At 39.1% G+C, this 17881-nt stretch overlaps 3 protein-coding genes across 3 annotated transcripts; 1 reads left to right on the top strand and 2 right to left on the bottom strand.

The window, feature by feature from the left end:
- Positions 1 to 491: 491 nt before the first annotated feature.
- On the top strand, positions 492 to 2112 carry kbtbd13a (kelch repeat and BTB domain containing 13a). Its single transcript, XM_053513569.1, has one exon. The coding sequence runs from the start codon at positions 599 to 601 to the stop codon at positions 2096 to 2098; it is 1500 nt and encodes a 499-aa protein (XP_053369544.1). The 5' UTR covers positions 492 to 598; the 3' UTR covers positions 2099 to 2112.
- Positions 2113 to 3109: 997 nt separating this feature from the next.
- ubap1lb (ubiquitin associated protein 1-like b) lies at positions 3110 to 10152 on the bottom strand. Its single transcript, XM_053513570.1, has 5 exons — positions 10011 to 10152; positions 7769 to 8239; positions 6618 to 6821; positions 3734 to 3835; positions 3110 to 3522 (listed from the first exon to the last, which is right to left on the bottom strand). Exons 1-5 carry the CDS (start codon positions 10140 to 10142, stop codon positions 3388 to 3390), a joined length of 1044 nt encoding a protein of 347 aa, XP_053369545.1. The 5' UTR covers positions 10143 to 10152; the 3' UTR covers positions 3110 to 3387.
- Positions 10153 to 11652: 1500 nt separating this feature from the next.
- On the bottom strand, positions 11653 to 17317 carry pdcd7 (programmed cell death 7). The gene is made up of 5 exons (XM_053513398.1): positions 16063 to 17317; positions 14434 to 14572; positions 12464 to 12694; positions 12167 to 12254; positions 11653 to 11920 (listed from the first exon to the last, which is right to left on the bottom strand). The coding sequence occupies exons 1-5, from the start codon at positions 17053 to 17055 to the stop codon at positions 11800 to 11802; spliced, it is 1572 nt and encodes a 523-aa protein (XP_053369373.1). The 5' UTR covers positions 17056 to 17317; the 3' UTR covers positions 11653 to 11799.
- Between the last annotated feature and the right edge of the window lie 564 nt (positions 17318 to 17881).

Below are 17881 nucleotides of genomic sequence, written 5' to 3'. Positions count from 1 at the left end.
TGTAAACCATGAGATTTATACATTATTAGGACCTTTAAACATGCATATAAATGTAATTATCCAATTACAGATGCATGTAATAACTTCAGCCCAAAAGCCATACCACTGATATTAAACTTAGCAACTGTGGTTCAGAAAAATGGCGTCACAAGCTCTGGTGAGTCACTGATAATTTAACATTTTGGCTGTAGCAGAAGGCAGATTATTTGCTGAAGGGTCAGAAAGTGGTAAAATAATGAATGTCTGCAGGCAATGGTGAAGCTACATTTCTGAAAATGCTGTTGGAGATTTGGTCAGGATTAATGGTGTTCTCGATGCTGTGAGATACAGGGAAGAGACTTATCCATCATGCAATGCCATCAGGGAGGTGTCTGATTGGCCCATGTTTATTTGCAGCAATGCATTTTGCTTCTATGTATAGCCAGTTCTATTCTTGTGTCTGCTTAGGAAAACACAAACAGTCTTTACTCAGTCAAGTATGGTTGTTCTACCTTTTCTGGCTGTCAAAGCGAGGCTGATTGTTCTGCCACTGCAATGAAGTACGGTATAATCTGACTCTCGTTGCTATCCAAAATTTTAATGAAAATCCGTGGTTGTGATGATGGAGATAAGCAGCTGTGCTGGCTCAGTGTTAGAACCTCCTAAGCCGGTTTGTCGAGGTCAAGTATCAGAAAATGCAGCAGTCAGGGTGAAACTTGCCGGCAAAGTTTTTACAGTGGACAAAACCCTCTTGGAAGACAACTGCGAATACTTCCGGGCGCTTTTCCAATCAGGGATGAAGGAATGCCAGCAGGAGGAAATTTGCCTTCAGGTAGTGAGCGCTCGTGGATTTCTTGTGGCACTTCGGGTGATTAACGGTGAGAGACCTATCCTTGATAGTGAGGAAATTATCGAAGCTGTTGAGTGTGCTGCCTTCCTTCAGGTGAAGCTTCTTCTAAAACATCTTATAAATATAATTAATTCTGATAACTGTCTCCTTCTTTATCACTCAGCTGCAACTTATGGCTTATGGGAACTGTTCAAAAGTGCAGCTTTGTTTATTTGCGATATGTACCAAGACCTTAAGGACGATGTACAGTGCTTGCCAAAGGAACTTATTGATTACATTGAATCTCTTATTCCTAGTAAATATGTTACTATCGGGAGCCACTCACCCACCATTAAGCTGCTTCAGGACTTTATGCGAACAATTTGTTATCTTGATGAGGATGAGAATGACTGGAAAGTTCTCACTCACCTTCCAATTAACACCAGCACTACCATGGCTGGGGTCACTGTGCTGGATGACAAGATCTTCATTGTTGGGGGTGTGTATGACCTTAGCAATAAAGTTGTAGACTCTGGCTTCTGTTATGATGTAACGTCAGATAGCTGGACTACGTTTTCAAGCCCACAACAACTCCGGTATAACTGTACCCTGGTGGGACATGAAGGCTATCTTTATGCACTTGGTGGAGAGTTTGAAAGATCCACTATGTCATCTGTGGAAAAATATAACGTGTCTACAGGCACATGGAGCTTTGCTGCTCATCTTCCAAGACCTGCTTCAGCTGTAGCTTGCACCACGACCATGGGTAGAATATTTATCTGTCTATGGAAACCAAAAGATGCCACCGAGATCTATGAATATGTGATAGATAGAGATGAGTGGAGTCTAGTCACCACACTTATAAGACACCAAAGTTATGGGCATTGTATGGTGGCACACAGGGACAATTTGTATGTGATGAGGAACGGGCCATGCGATGACTTCTTGAGATGCGTGATGGACTGTTATAACCTGACCTCAGGTCAGTGGACAGCCATGCCAGGACAGTATGAGAACAGCAAAGGTGCTTTATTTACTGCAGTAGTAAGAGGTGATTCTGTGTTTACGGTGAATCGGAGAGCGACGGTGGAGTATGCCATTGAGGACAGCAAATGGAGGACAAAAAAAGAGATGAGAGGTTTTCCAAGAATTGGCTCCATGTGGACGTTTCTCTTGAGACTGCCAAAGAAAACCAAAGAACCTTTGGGAAAGGAAGGTTTGACAAATTGCCAAGTTTTTACTGCGTCTTCTCGCGTACTTCCAAGCTCTTCTGTAGAGTGCTATTATTGACTACACTGTAACCATTTCAGCAGAATTTAAATAAGTAAAACAATAAACATTTTCCCATATCACTTGGTTAAGCCAAGCATGGTGCTTTAATTATCTAACTAAAAATAATTTAGCTTTGTTTCCATATACTTGATATTTATGTCTGTGTGGTGTAATTGCATGTTCTTCCTATGTTCTTGTGGTTTGCCTGTGGGTTCTCTGGTTCCCTTTCATGTCGATAGTTTGGTTTGCCTACAGCAAATTGCTCCTGGATGTGAATGAGTGTGTGTATATCTGTGTGCATTGCGTTCTCTGATTAACTGGCACCCCATCCAGAATATATTCCTGCCTTATGCCTGGTGTTCCCAGGATAGGCTCCAGATCCAGGATAAAGTGATTAGTAAGGATGAAAGAATGATAATAAATGAATAAAACATTAAACTTGATTAAAACTAATATCTAATCTGTAAACGGACAAAGGACTGCATCACTTAAGCTCTAAATAGAGACTATTTTGATTTGACCTGAGAAAAACCAAGTAGTTTACATAACGCAGCTCTTTGTACAAGTTTTGTTTCTATGGCTACAACCAGCAGCAACAAAACGTCATTAACCCAAAAATAATTCTTTAAAACTCTGGACGCTAGTTTGTCCCTGCCACATGAATGGTGAAGTTAAAGGATAAATCAGTTGGGAAAGAAGTTTATGTTGACTACTACTTAATGTTACGCAGTACAAAAGAGTAATGCATGATTAAAGAGTCATGTAGGCATTAGTTACTACATTTTATTGATGAATAGGGCATCAACAAGGCAAACATCTCTTATTTCCCTGGCAGCTGTTATTTTCTTTGTTTCCCCCTTTCTTTGAGGAAATATAGCAACTACCCCAAAAAACCTGACAAATGATGGAGCTGAAAGCTTCAATTTTTTATCCATTAAAGATTCCATTAAAGGCAGGGAATTAGAAGCAGAAACAGTGATCAATGTTTCATTTCTTTAATCATACACTGCCAAGTGTTTTTTGGCAAACAGGACATTTTGATTATTTTCCATCATAAATGTAACAGAAATGGTTATCTGTGGACATTTCATTAAGAAAATCTGGCTGCTTTTAGACAATCACGCTCACATTGTGCATAGAGACATCTCATAAAAAGATCATACTAATAACTAAAATAAACATTATATAGCACTTATCATCTAAGTCCTGATTTGAAAAAATATGTTTATAAGAGAATTGATATATTAAATCAATAAACAAGTTAAAATATATAAAACAATGTATGCAATGCCTAATTCCTGAATTGTTCAGGAGACCTGCATTATGAGCTCCTCCAGGGCATGGTCACGGTGGTTCCCGTGCATTAGCAGGACTTCTTTGATGGCATTCTGCTGAAAGCCCATCTCATGAAACTGTGTAAGGAGGCGAAGAAACTCCTCAGCCTAAAAAAAAAAAAAAAAAAAAAAAAAACCTGTTTCGGCACCACTGCTTATGCAAATACACACAAAATTCAAGAACCATTATACAAAAGGCACAGCTAATGATAAATGTCTGATTAAAAAGCATGTACACCCAACACAAAATAAAATGTCAAACATATTTGAAATGAATAAAAAAAAGATTTCTGTTTTTGCATATCAAACAAACGATTACCTGTTTCTCGCAGTTTTGAAACATTTCGAGTGCTTCCTCTACTTGAGTTTTATCATAACCAAGTTCACACAGGTGGTCGCATGCCACCAGGTAACTCAGGATCTGTAGAAGAACATTTATGCATTTACTTATCTTGGACTTTTTCAACACTTTGGAGTTTGCTGTTCCAGGAATATAATCACCAGTGGTGAGGTGTTATGTTAGTTACTAATGTTGATGATGTTGAAGAGTTTTATTATGCGAACAATGACAATTTTTTTATTGATTAAAGAATGCATCATACTTTTTAAACCCAATTAAGTGTCGACCTGTCATTCACAAAACACATTAGATTGTGTGCCATATTAGATAATTAGATTAGCCATATTTCATTCTTGTGATTTGTTGTTATGTTTATCTTATTTCAGTTTATTAGTTAAGCATTAAGCATTAAGTATCATACATATAATTTGCATTGTGACATCATTTCATGGGTTGTTCTGTGACATCATCCCACAGTTATGCAGTTCCATGTCTATCACGCACGTTAGTTGTAGTTGTTGTTAAGACACGGAAGGATACAGAAAGGTGTGGAGCACACAAGCTTTTGACCGTGAGACAGTAAGCTAAAAGGAATACAGTAAAATAAGTTGTTGTAACTGTAATCTATCGAAGCTACAGAACACAGCAAGCGACTTGTCGTGACTACAGTGGATTTATGCAAGAAACTGTAACAACTGTTGTTTTTGATGTTGAAAATAAACAAGAGACAAAGAAATCAACGAAACGTCTGATGTCGTCAGTGACACTGTGTAACTAAAGACACGCGTCAGAACTTGTGAATAACATGCACCTACACAGATCATCACTTCATAACCGCTTTTTTTCCTTTTCGAAGAAAACGAAATGTGAAAGAATTCTTTTGACTTTTCCTTGTCTGAAAATTTCAAGCTTATTATCCTTGCAAAATGTTATATAACCAAATGTTAAAATATACAGTAGTGTGCAAATCTCATTTCTTGATAATTTGCTTCCTAAAGCCAGACCTTCTTATTTATTGTCTTGGGGTATAGCTTCTTGAAGTGTTTCAAAACTTTAAGACCCTCATTTTTGTTAATTTTGGCTGTTATTTTCAGTCCAGCTCTTATACCTGGCCAGTTTCAGTGACCTATGAATCATCCAGTCATAAATTAATAATAAAAAAAATAAAAAAAAATACTAAATTTAGCGTCAGTGATGAACAAATGAGAAACAGGTGCAGATGATGACATGTTGGTGGTTGGAACAGACGAGAAGAAAAATGAGGTTGCTGATAAAGTTTTTTTAAATGGTATCTTAGGTAGTTTTGATACAAAATTTTTACATAATACATAATAAAATTTTATTTAACTGACATGACTGTAAAAAAACTTTACCATATCTGGCAAATTGATTGGACTATCTGTGTCACAACTGACAATGCACTTTCGGTACATGGGTGGGGTTGGTAGGTGGAAGGGATGGGAATGATTAACATTTTATCTTAAATGCAGTTGCACCTCACAAGCAGCAGAAGGATCAAATAAAATGAAAAACAGCTTGTTTTTAAAAAACCTTCTCTAACTAGAGCATTCCTGCTACCAGAAAGCCACAGTTCTAGTCCATCCTTGTTGACACTGAGAATAGCCCAATGCAGCTAGTGGTGGAAAATTTTGGGAAATATGGTATTTATTTTGCTGTGGTATGCTATTTGTATACACTCATCATGATGAGAATTAGATTAAAAGTACCTGAAACCAGATGTTGTTTTCTAAAAGAGGAGCTTCACTTGAATGCACAGTAAAGGAACAGGTAGGCACATCAATAACACATCTGGCAGTGGTAAAAGATGTCATATGATGTATTGATTGAGGAGAAAAACATAATCAATTTCAAAGTTTTATTGTGAGGATTTACTCACAGTAACGGATTTCCTTACTGTCTGTATCATATGATGTACAGACAGGAAACATGCATCCAGTGGGGTCAAAATTAGGACAGTGTAATAAATACATCTCTTTCAAAGCAGTACATCTGTCTGAGGCCAAATGCTGTAATATTTAAAACATGTAGCATGAAATACCTTGAATTTCTATCCATGTGCACATTTGCAAATAATTCTCCAAATGTTGCTTATAACATAATTGATTCCATAATTGCTAGAGCTGGGATTAAAGTAATGGCTGAGGGGAAGTTAAAATTGTCAAGACCACAAAGGATGCTCAGTGGGAATAGTGGGAAATCATAATGCAAAGTGTTCCCAAAGACATTTTGTATAATTGAATTTAAACCCCAACAGCATGACTAACAGAGCAGATATATATATACTTCACCCTAAAAGCCTAATAATGACTTATACCGGTGTTTATATTCCAAAGATAAATTTTGCATTGGACCTGAATTTTGAATTAACAAACTGGTATTGTTATACAGCTCTTATGATTTTATTGATTTTTGTCAAAATTTTTATACATACATGACAATTACATTAACCTTAAACTTTCTCTATGTCCATGCCCTAATAGGAAATCTAATCTCAGTAGAAGAATACTGGCGACCGTGTTTTTTTTTAAACCATTCCCTAATATCCAAAAAAAAAAAAAAAAACTGTGTAAAATTATCCTACCATATCACTTAATATATCCCAGTACTATTGGTGCCATTACTATTTAGGCATACCACTCAGTGTGTATGATTAATCAGTACTGTGGATGTGCACAATCCAAACATTCTTCCACAAGTTGCTTGCAACTGCATTGTCCTACCAAAGAGGGTATACGAGAAGAAATATATGTATGCCAAGTATAAATATGTTGTTTGAAATTAACTCTTGTATGTTAATCCTCTAACAATTTGAATAAACCGTTTTTCCTCAGACCCCACCAACCTGCTCTGGGCTCCGATGGCCCGTTTTCTGCAGGGCGACGATGGCTGTCCGTAATGAGTAGCCATGCTGCGTCACAGCCTGTAAAAGCTTTCGTTCTTCAGGGCTGAGAGCTGAGAGCAGTTCCACAGACGAGTCATGAACTGTCGCATGGGAACCGAGGGGCCGTGTGGGGGCCAGGGGCACACTAGAGTTCAGGCTTGGAGACTGGAGGGAAAACAACAACATTGGGTTGGAAAGTCAGTTTCCACAAGAGAGGAGAAAAGAGGAAACACTGCACAGTTTCCTAAAAATGTATAGTGACACAAGGGCAATTTCTTGCCCATATTTATGCATATTACTAGAAACAATAATTATTTATTTACTTATTTAATAATTTTGTCTTTCTACTGTCATGGAAAGGATCCGTAAATGTATTCATTAACACAACCTGCATAGATATTATACATTCCCCTATGTACAGAACATAGCATGTAGGTGATATCATAGACCTAGTTAGTTGATAGATCACCTTAATACTGTCCTTGAAACTTAGTGTTAAGAAAGACATTTAATCTGCCTTTCCATGTGCTAATCCACGCCAACTTGTGCCAACTTGGGCAGATTCCAGGAAAAGTCTTTACACTGCTTATTTTTAGTCACATCAATCTTTAGGGACAGCTAAGAAATGTGGATTGATAAAGAAATGAAAATAGCTGGCAGTTGTCAATGATAGAATGAGAGTATAATGTCACCTAAAAGTCAGCGCTATTAATAACTAACACTAATAGACACAAACAGTATAAAGGGTAATCCTAACAGTAAATAAATTCAACCCAAGGCTATTTGAAAGGCCATTCTGGTGACTAAAATATCCTAATCATATGGGGACAGGTGGTCAAAGCTACTCACGATGCAGCCAGGGTTTTCATTGTGAGAGAAGCTATTACAGGCTCAGAGCTTTAGCATGCATGAGTCAGAGGAAAGTGTCTGATATGAAGATTTATGCAAAAATAGGAAAACTTTCTGGGGGAAAATGTGATATTATGCAAATATGTGTGAACATAAAGTAATAATTCTACTCAAAACAAGCTGACATTTGATTAAAGCTCGTTTGAAGGTTCAGGTTCCTAGCCTGCTTAATGGTTGTTGTGTGCTCAGTCATGTTGACTTACTGCAAGCTCATAAAATGAGTCACCATCGTTCTGTATTTTCCATAATTTCTCTTCTCGTGCTTTTAAACTTGGAAAAGAGCACTGTAAGATACTAGAGTGCATCTGTGAAGGTAGGTTCACATCTTGCTCTTGTCTTTTTAACCCTGAACTGTTCCATTTTGGTCTAATGAAGGAAGCCTCCTCATTATCAGCAGATTCGTCCTCGTCTGAATCAGAAATGGTGAATTTGACCGTGTCATTCATAACGTGGAATTGAGCCGCATTAAGACTGCGGCTGCGTCGCAGAGGATTGGGTTCCCAGAAGTCACTGCTCCAGCGGCCAGCCAGCCTGCTCTGCTGAGGACTGCTGAACAGCATCCAGTAAGGAGGACAAGTTGCTGCTTTCGGGGTTACACTGGGGTGATGTGCACTCGGCACAGCGTAGCCACCCTGCATACCCGTCAGAACCCAATTCTCCAGACTGAAGGTGTACTGTCAATACAAGAGACAAACAGGGAAACTTTGCATATCACTTAAACTATTTCTTTAATCAGTGATAACTAAGGGTAATATTCATATAACCGGACATACAGCAGAAGTGAAACTCAAAGCATATAGTTGAAAATGTCACCACGCACCCTTAGAATATTTGAAATAGCCCTGATGCTTGAAGGGCCAAGTGTTTGAAATAATGAATGAAGCAATTCATGCAATTTCCTGTTTAAATTCTGTCAAAATGCCAGAGTATATAACACAGCATGGATCTAAGGCATGATGTAATACAGTGTGAATCCCACTGGACGCCACTATGTCACTATGTCACTATGACGCCTCAAACAACCTCAAGAAAGTAATTCAAAAGGCAAATCAAATCTCCGGCTAATCTTAACAGACATGTCTATTTATTACCTTTTAACATAAAGAGACACCATAAATGTTGGTTCTGGATGGAGAAAGGAAAGTACGAGAGGGGAGAGTATGAGGGCAGTACAGTCTTTTCCTTAAAAGGCACTCACAAGCTTATTTCAAATTGGATAATAGATGTGATTGGCTCTCCACTCACATTAATCGCAAAGCATGTGAATTGAAGTCTTGGTGATATTTATCCAAAAACGCACAACTGATATGAAGAACAGGCGTCTGCCAACAGGCTTTTTAAACTGAAGGTTTTTGTTATGATAGCAACTTGAACCATGTTCTCAGCAGTACCTCCATTTGAACAAATCAGCCAACAGCAAGTTGGCGGTCATGTTGATAGGAGGCTTCTAAAATAAATAAAATGCACTGCATTGCCAGCACATCAGCACACAATGAGTGATCCATCTGTTCGCTCATTATGCTGCTGGTTCTTAGTGATAATTAAATTAAAGGAGCAAACTGTTGGAGCCAGCAGACGTTCTAGTTCAATTACACTGATCCAACAGTGAAGCCAGAGTCCAGAAAAGCGTTTCCAAGAACAACATCCTTTGAGAAATGAATCTTGAAGTCCAGAAGGATGACATAATTTAGTTAAAAGATTGATATGACTGTGTTTTGGCTGTAATTTGAATTCATACTGATATGCAGAGCTGGACAGTCCGTGTGCTTCTGCAGGGGGTTTAGGTGACATTTTGAGAATGTGGCACAAGAAAAAAATCTGCACAAAAAAAAAAAAAAACAGGCGAAGAATCATAAGAAGTAATGCAATGCAAAAGGGTTAGCATTTATGGGTGCACGGGCGTGCAGGATTGTGGGATTCCTCTAGGTCTGGTTTTCTTCCACCTCCCAAACATGCCGGTAGGTGCACTGGATATGCAAAGTTGTCTTTTGTTGTGTATGTGGCTTCTTATCTAGGGCATATTCCTTCCTTGTGGCTATTGTGCATATTATGCATTGTGCATACATATTGTACAATAAAATCAAATGTAACAGATAAAATTACTAGTAGCTCATTTGGGTAGGATCATTCATTTGATATTATTAAGCTACATAAAAACCGTGCATGGCTTAGCCAAAGATGGCAGGCCAAAGACTTCAGGCCACCAAACAAACAAGAGGTCATACAATCCAACTGTGGCATTTAGAAAGCCCTTTTATAACAGAAATAGCCTGTCAGTGTCATGCTGCTTGTGTAAATTTAAATAGCAACAGCTTGCATCTCATACCGAGCCATCAAATAAATAATACAAGTGGTTTACGGCTAATCCAACCGTCTTAGAAAGGTCATGCCAAAACCTTTTGGAGATCATTTAAAGGAATCCTAAACGTAACAAAGTTCTTCAACCTCTGTTTCCTGGAGGATCTTTAGATAGTCTGGCACAATGATTTCTGGAGCTGTGACAAGTTCCACCTCCTTTTTGCTCTTTCCAAGGGAGCCCAAAAGGATTTTGATGGGCACTTCATCCAGCCAAGACATTCTCTCCTTTTCACTGCAAACAAAATCAGGAGAATATATAAACTGGCACTGATTTTCCTTAAAGCACCACAGAGGCATCTGAAACAGATCTTCTTTTAAACTGCTACTTAGAAAAAGGGAAAACTCAGGTTTCTGGGTAGCATGCATTAATTACAAATTTGTGGATTTAAACAGAGAATTAAAGGATTAGAGCTTACACAGTCTTCACCATCTGACCAGTAGTCACCAAGTGATGTAACACACTTTGTCTTATAAATGCTGATCTGAAAGTTTGTTTTAAGAGTTCCCATGTGAAATATCAGTGTACAAAATGTAGCTTATACTGTGCTTCAACGAGTCTTTATTTCTGTCCTCAACCTAGTCATCCAGCAACTCCAGACCATGATCAGGGCCAGCAAATCTGTTCAGGTCAAGTTCTTAAAGCGATGCTGCTGCTTTGAAACCAGATGAAACAGATGCTTTCAGACCTTTAAACCAGGCCAGATGCTGCGTAACAGCTTCTAAATTGTTTACGGGGAAGAGCCGGAAGGTTCAAGAAATCAGACGACTTTAAAATCCGACAGACCTGGGATTGCCATTCATCTTCAAGAGAGAATTTCACCTCTAGATCAAATTGAGACAATGTGGTCTAAATTCCTTGAACTTCGAGAAACAGGAACAGGAGACTCCCAACCTGGTCAGGAAGACCTAGAGAAGGGAACTGCACCTAAAATCGGATCTACACCGCATTTAATTCAGAAAGCTCTGACAACTTAATTCATTATCGCTTAATTAAGAGTAGACACTTTCTACTTTATTAAGACAGCAATTATCACAAACACTATTAAGTTAATTGTTCAACTGTTCATTTAAGGAGATAATCATGTTTTGATATGCGTCTAGACAGAATTAAACAAATAACTATCTATACCAAACACAGACCAAAAAGTCAAGACGTGTCGAGTATTGTTTTGACCTGATACTTGTACAAACCTGTAAACAACCATCTAACAGCCATCACTGCCCTACATCAACAAACATAACAAACCTTTACTTAAAAAAGTTGCACCAAAGCAAACAGCATGCATATCACCCACCTGTGCTTTTTCGTGAGCTTGTGTATGGTCTGAGACCTGATGGTGTGTTTCTGATGTTACCGTCAGCCTGATTAGAGGGATAACACTCTGCTCAACTAATCCACTGACATACTGTATAACCTCATCCTCAGCTCTTTACCCAAGCACATTTCTTATCATTTATATAAAATACAGCATATTGTAAACCAGCATATAGAAAAATATAACAGACATTTTGGCATTTTTATGTTTTTAGCTGTAACTTGCAGCATGGTAATGATAAGAAGCCATGAGTGAAATAAACATTCCAGAGAAAAATGTTGTCATTTCCAAGCTAAACATGCGATTACAAGTTTATGGTTTCTAGTCAACATGGTTCGTGGCTTAATTTGGAAAACTTCCTAGACTGATCACTCATCTGCTTTGCTTTTCAAAAGAAACTCAAGACAAACAAGTCATTATATACAGTTTATTAGACAGTACAATAAATAAAAAGCTGTCTTTACTCGGCAGAAATTGCACAAGTCATAGTCCAAAACACAGTCATTGAAATATCAGTCTGTTATGTTCAGAAATTAATTTAATGCGCTTTGATTAAACGCTCATTTCTCCAGAGCAAAAGCCCAGACGTCATCAGCTGGCGCCTCCGGCAGAACCCAGCCCTGAGGGATGCTGGAACCATCAGGGTGATCTACAGGAACAAGAAACTGATCCCAGTCTCTCCTAGTGTAAAAGACAAATAAATTAATAAATTAAAAATAATAATAAATCACTTTCTATTTCTATTATTGAAAGTTCTTATTAATATGCTGAGTAAATGCTAAAATCTCAGACTTTTAAGAAGTAATTGATTAATAGTGTGAATCTTTGCAGGGTCATTTTGCAGCCATTTGATCATACATTTCATCATGTGAGTGGATAAAACAGTTGACGAAGACATTCAAAAAGCACTGCTGTAACGTTCTTGACCTTATTTGGATGAGGGCAGGAAGAGAGCTCTCTGCCTGAGTGTAATACTCTTGGTACGGCTGGAGTGGATGATCAAGAGGCAGTTCAGCTGGAATAAGGAAGTACACATAAGAACCATCAAACACGGCTTCTCTTTTTTGGCAATCAATTTGTAAAAAAAAAATCGTAAAAACATTATCATTCGCCTTATACATCATAATTAACAAGATGACACTGCCTGCTTGTGGTGATGGAAGAACCTTCACAGTGTAATTTTTTTTACCAGAATCCACAACCAAAATTTATGCTGGTAATTACCTCCGAATAGCATCATATTTATCTCTCGTTTTCTCTGCAGCAGCTTGTCTCGTTCTTTCTTTTGCCGCTTCTCATGATCACGTTTGCGCTCCTCCTCTTGCTCTCCCTCTAGCATGACCCTCAGCGCTTTCTCCTCAGTCCCGTAGACAGCCGTGCGTTTCTTAATCAGAGTCCTCAGCCGCATAAGGTGGCCCTCAAACACCTCATCGCTCTCCTTCTCAGGAAACATGCCTGGAAAGGAAAAGTCATGAGCGAGTGGGAAGTTAAAATAGTAAAACGTATTAGACATAACTCGTAAATCAAACTCCACTCTGCAATTGCTCTGCCAAGGGTAGCAATAGAAAAGGATATGCATTTAAAGCTCAGCGACTACGATGTGTGACTGCAGTATACTTGCAGTAGACGTAGTAGATTATAACAACAATAATAATAATAATTTAAAAAACAGCAACCGCATACAGTCACTAGCCACTTTATTAGGTACACCATGCTAGCACTGGGCCCCCTCTTTTGCCTTCATTACTGCCTTAATTCTTTCTGGCATAAATTTAACAAGGTGCTGGAAACATCTCTTAGAGATTTTGGTCCATGTTGACATGTTAACATCACGCAGTTGCTAAAGATTTGTCGGCTGGACATCCGTGACAGGAACCTTATGTTCCGGCACATCCCAAAGGTTCTCTACTGGTTTGAGATCTGGTGAATGTGGAGGCCATTTGAGTACAGTTAACTCACTGTCAAGTACTAGAAATCAGTTTGAGATGATTTTAGCTTTGTGACATGGTGTGTTATCCAGTGGCCATAAAGGCATTTAATCAATGCCCAGTTAGTGATAGCCCCAAAGCGTACCAATAAAATATCCCCCACACCATTACACTAGCAGCAGCAGCCTGAACTGTTGATACGAGGAAGGATAGATTTACTTTTTAATGATGTTTATGTCGAATTCCGATCCTACCATCCAAATGCTGCAGCAGAGATCTAGACTGATCAGACCAGGAAACGTTTTTCCAATTTTGTGTTGTTCAATTTCGATAAGCCTATGCGAATTATATCATCAGTTTCCTGTTCTTTACTGAAAGGAGCTTCACCTAGCGTGGTCTTCTGCTGCTGTGGTCGATCTGCTTCCAGGTTCAATGTGATGTGTGTTTAGAGACTGTTCTTCAGCATACCTTGGTTGTAAATCAATAATGTTTGAGTTATTGTTGCCTTTCTGCCAGCTCGAACCAGCCTTACCATTCTAATCTGAACTATGGCATCAACAAGACACCACCCAGACACCACCCAGAAAACTGACATTTACTATTTTTTTCCTTAATATTTTTTTCAGACCATTCTCTGTAAAGCCTAGAGATGGTTGCGCTGAAAAAAAAAACCCAGTAGATCAGTAATTTTGAAAATACTCAAACCAGCCCGTCAGCATTAACAATTATGCTATGTTCAATCACTTAAATTACCTTTCATTCCCATTCTCATGCTTGGTTTGAAATTCAGCAGACTGTCCTGCCCAGTCTACAGGTTGTTGATTAGGTTGTTGCTGCCATGTAATTGGCTGATTGCATATTTGTGTTAAACAGTTGAATAGGTGTACCTAATGAAGTGGCCAGTGAGTGCATTGCAAATAATACTTCTCAAAAAAAAATCATTTCTAATAATAAAAATATAAAATGATATAGTTAAAATAAATGAAATTCTCAAAATAAATTAGGTGACAAGTGCAGGCACCTGGGGAGGAGACTGTTATTGTATAAAAAGGTGATTGCGCCCTCTGCTGACAGAGGAAGGATTTAGCAAGGGGAAACACTGTCCACTCACTTCTGTATACTCACTTCCACTGTCCAATCCCTTCTACTAATGATATAGTTAGTGTCGCATTTCAATATATTTTCCCCATCCCTAGGTTACAGTGATGGATGAGCACAGGAAGACTTAAAAAAAAAAAAAAAAGAAGAAGGAAAAAAAAGGTGAACCTTTTCTGGATGCAGCCTCTTTGCGGAGTTTCCGAAGCTTCTCCAGAGCTTTAAGGATGTCCAGCATTCTCTTGGCATCAGCTTGCTTCTTTCTGACTTCAGAGAGCACGGAGTCAGCCGCCATCTTTAGTTCTCGCTCCTGAACAGAAAGTAGAACCATCAGGGTAGAGCTCTATGCTTTCCTATTCAAAATGCTAGACAATTCTATGGATGTCAAGTGTCCCTAACAGAGTGAACATTCATCTTTGTTGCTTTTTTTTTATATAATACAATGTCAAAAACCACATAAGCAAATCTGACACACCAAACTCAACAAGTTAATTAGGCTGTGTGATGCTGCTAGACGAGTGGCTGTAAGGCTGCATTACTTGTTAACTATATTAACATCATAGCTTAGGTAAAAAAATAAAGAAGTACATTTTAAAAACAATCAGGTCTTAGCTGATAACATTGAGAAGATTTCATTTAATTCCTCGAAAGATGGTCAGTGTTGCAGTGGAACCAGTAGAGTCCATCCTGGGAGCACTGGTCATGAGTTCGGAACATACACTACCGGCAAATTTTTGGACACACTTTCTCCTTTAGTGTTTTTTCTTTTCTTTTTTTTATTACTTTAAACACTGTAAATTAATACGGAAGAAATTCAAACCATGAATAGCACACTCTTGTCATTCTCCCATTAGATTCACAAGGCAGTCATCTGGAATGGTTTATGGGTTATTATAGGAGTGCCTTGTAAAGAGTCAAGTAGTACAGAGTCAGTAGCCCTATTAGTGCTACTACAACTGCTGTACAAATCCATAGGACAGTATCTGGAAAGTGAGTCATGTCAACTGGATGACGACTTCTCTAAGAAGACGACAAAAAAGCCACATTAGTTTATGCGTGTATATATACATACTTAAATTATATACAGTGTATTCTGGGTTGCTTGGGAGGTGCTGCTTCTAAGTAAGCGTCGATGCACTGTTTTGTTTTGGTTTTGCTGCCAAGCATCTTCCCCAGATTGGGCTCAGAGTTTGTGAATTCTGAGCGAGAATAGAATAGAAATAGAACTCACATTAGTGGTGGGTGGTTTAGATCATTTTAGTGACCCGGTTCTTTGAATTTCGTTTGTCAAAATCCAGTAATGAAAATGTTACAATGCAGCTAAGGACCTACGATAAACAGAATGAGCAGCTCACGTCTCATATCTTCTGGTCCGAGTCACCGCACTGCATAGAGTCTATGACAGTCACGTGACAAAAGAACGAATGACTCAAACTAGAAGACTCATGAGAAGAACTGCTCAGCTCCGATTCCTGTGTGAATGCACTGCAAAGCGTCTAGGAGAGACAAAAGGACGCACAAACCCGACCATAAGACTCGAAAGGTAACTACTCATTTCTGTTTCCTGTACTTAACCTAACGGAGGGTTTCATGAACGATCCATCACTGACTCACATTAGTGTGTTTCTACCTGATAATCTGTATTAAGCATGTTGTTTTGTATTGTACAGCGTTGAGAGAGTTAGGCTTATAAAAACAAGCCCGGGTCCAAACCCTGGGCTAAAAAAAGAGGTCTGTCTCCAAACAGCTGTTATCAAAACCAGAGCGCCCCCTTCAGCGTGTATATTATAATTCCCTCACCCTGTTCTTCTCTTCGATTTCTTGTATCTTCTTCATAAGGCGCTTATCTATCGCCGCCTCCTTCTCTGCAGCTCGTGCTTCTTGTTCTCGCGTCTCCTCCTCGCGCTCGGCTTTCTTCCTGCGCAGCCGCTCTCGCTTCTTCTTGATCCGAGCCAACTTCTTCTTCACCACGTCCACTCTGTCCGGATCCTTCAGCATCTTCAGACTCTCTTCCAGGCTGCTCTTCAGCTCCGCCGCTCTCGCGTACGAGTCCGTCCACACGCTTTCATTCTCGAGGTTGTTTTTTAAGGTCTGGCACACCTCAGAGAGCTCGGAGAGCATTTTAACCGCCGTGTATAATTTCTCTCTGAATTGAGAGATGGACTGATTGGGAGGAGAGAGCTTGGGAGGAGGAGGTGCTGCTCCACTTCTTTTGCGTAAGAAAGCGTCGATCCATTGTTCGTCTTGGGTTCGCTGCCAAGCATCTTCGCCAGGTTGGGCTCTGATTTTGTGATCAGAAGGAGCGTGCGATGGATGGTTTAGTTTGTTATGATGGTCTGCTGAGTAGGTGTGAGGCAGGATGGTGCTGGTGTTAGACTGGAAACCAGGCTGGTATAGAGGTGAAGGTGAAGCAATAGAGTTTGAAAAGCTGGTACTCCGATCAAAATGTCCTCTGTGATAGTTCTCAGGGGGATGAAACCGATCCTCAGCGTGTCCAGGTTTTAAGTTTGTAGTAGGTGTTGTTGATTGATGGAGATACCCAGGAGGAGGTCTGCTGGGGTCGAAGGCAGGATGAGGGTAAATATGAGGAGACCCGTGCTGGGGCGGCTGTGGTGCCGGAGGAAACGATTGCCAGGGACCGGGTGGAACCGGATGAGTCTGGTGCTGGTGGTAAGCACTCCATGACTCTGGTGGAGGTGCCGCGGCAAAGTCTGATCTCGGGGCCAGGCTCGGCGCGCGCACAGGTGGATGTTGTGAAGCTCCAGTATAACGACATTGCTGCGGGTTATCCATGTTCACGCGCCTCAAACAACAGCGGCGTTTCTCTTCCTCTGCTTCGTTTTTTTTTTTTTGACAAAATGGTGCATTATCGCCACCAACTGGTAAGGAGTATACCCTCGAGACAATAACTAACTATGCAAAAAGTTATGTAGGTAACGCCGTCTTTGAGTCTAACAAATGTTGAAAATAATTAGTTTATTATTTTTTACTTACTTTGAATTTTTTGGATTCTGAGTTATTTAAAAAAAAAAAAAAAAACCTTTAAAAATTAAGCATAAGTATAAATTTAAATCAGGCACCTAACAGACACACCGGCTAACAAAGGGTCCTTGGGCTGCAGAAATGCGCAGAAAGGCGACACAGACAGCAGACCGGAACATTTCCTGTACAGCTTGAAATTGGTTCCCCTCTAAAACCGAGTCAATGCAATTCGGTTCCACAACATCCGCTCAGGCTCATATTCCTCATGTCTTTTGCTAGTATTATTTTAAATTGAATAATTGCATACTATTAATAGTGTACATATATATATATATATAAACTATAATTGTATTAAAAGTATCATTAGCAAATATAGCCATGATCAGATGGCAATAGAGCTCACCAAGCACTCCGTCCACACCATCAGCAACACAGAGTACTTGATTTCTATTGGTTTGATTTGCATGATTGGTTGTTAATTGTTTGACCTTACATATCTACATTTTATATTATTACTTGTTCTGCTTTTCATTTTGTACTTGTATTAAAGTTCTTTAAAAAATATAATGTATCTGTGAGTCAAAATTGTTCTGTAACACCAATGATACTATAGATGATAAAAAAATAAAATAAAATT

Source organism: Clarias gariepinus, chromosome 15 (assembly GCF_024256425.1).
Source record: "Clarias gariepinus isolate MV-2021 ecotype Netherlands chromosome 15, CGAR_prim_01v2, whole genome shotgun sequence".
In the NCBI taxonomy this organism is placed as follows: domain Eukaryota; kingdom Metazoa; phylum Chordata; class Actinopteri; order Siluriformes; family Clariidae; genus Clarias; species Clarias gariepinus.
This window is presented reverse-complemented; position numbering and strand designations above follow the sequence as displayed.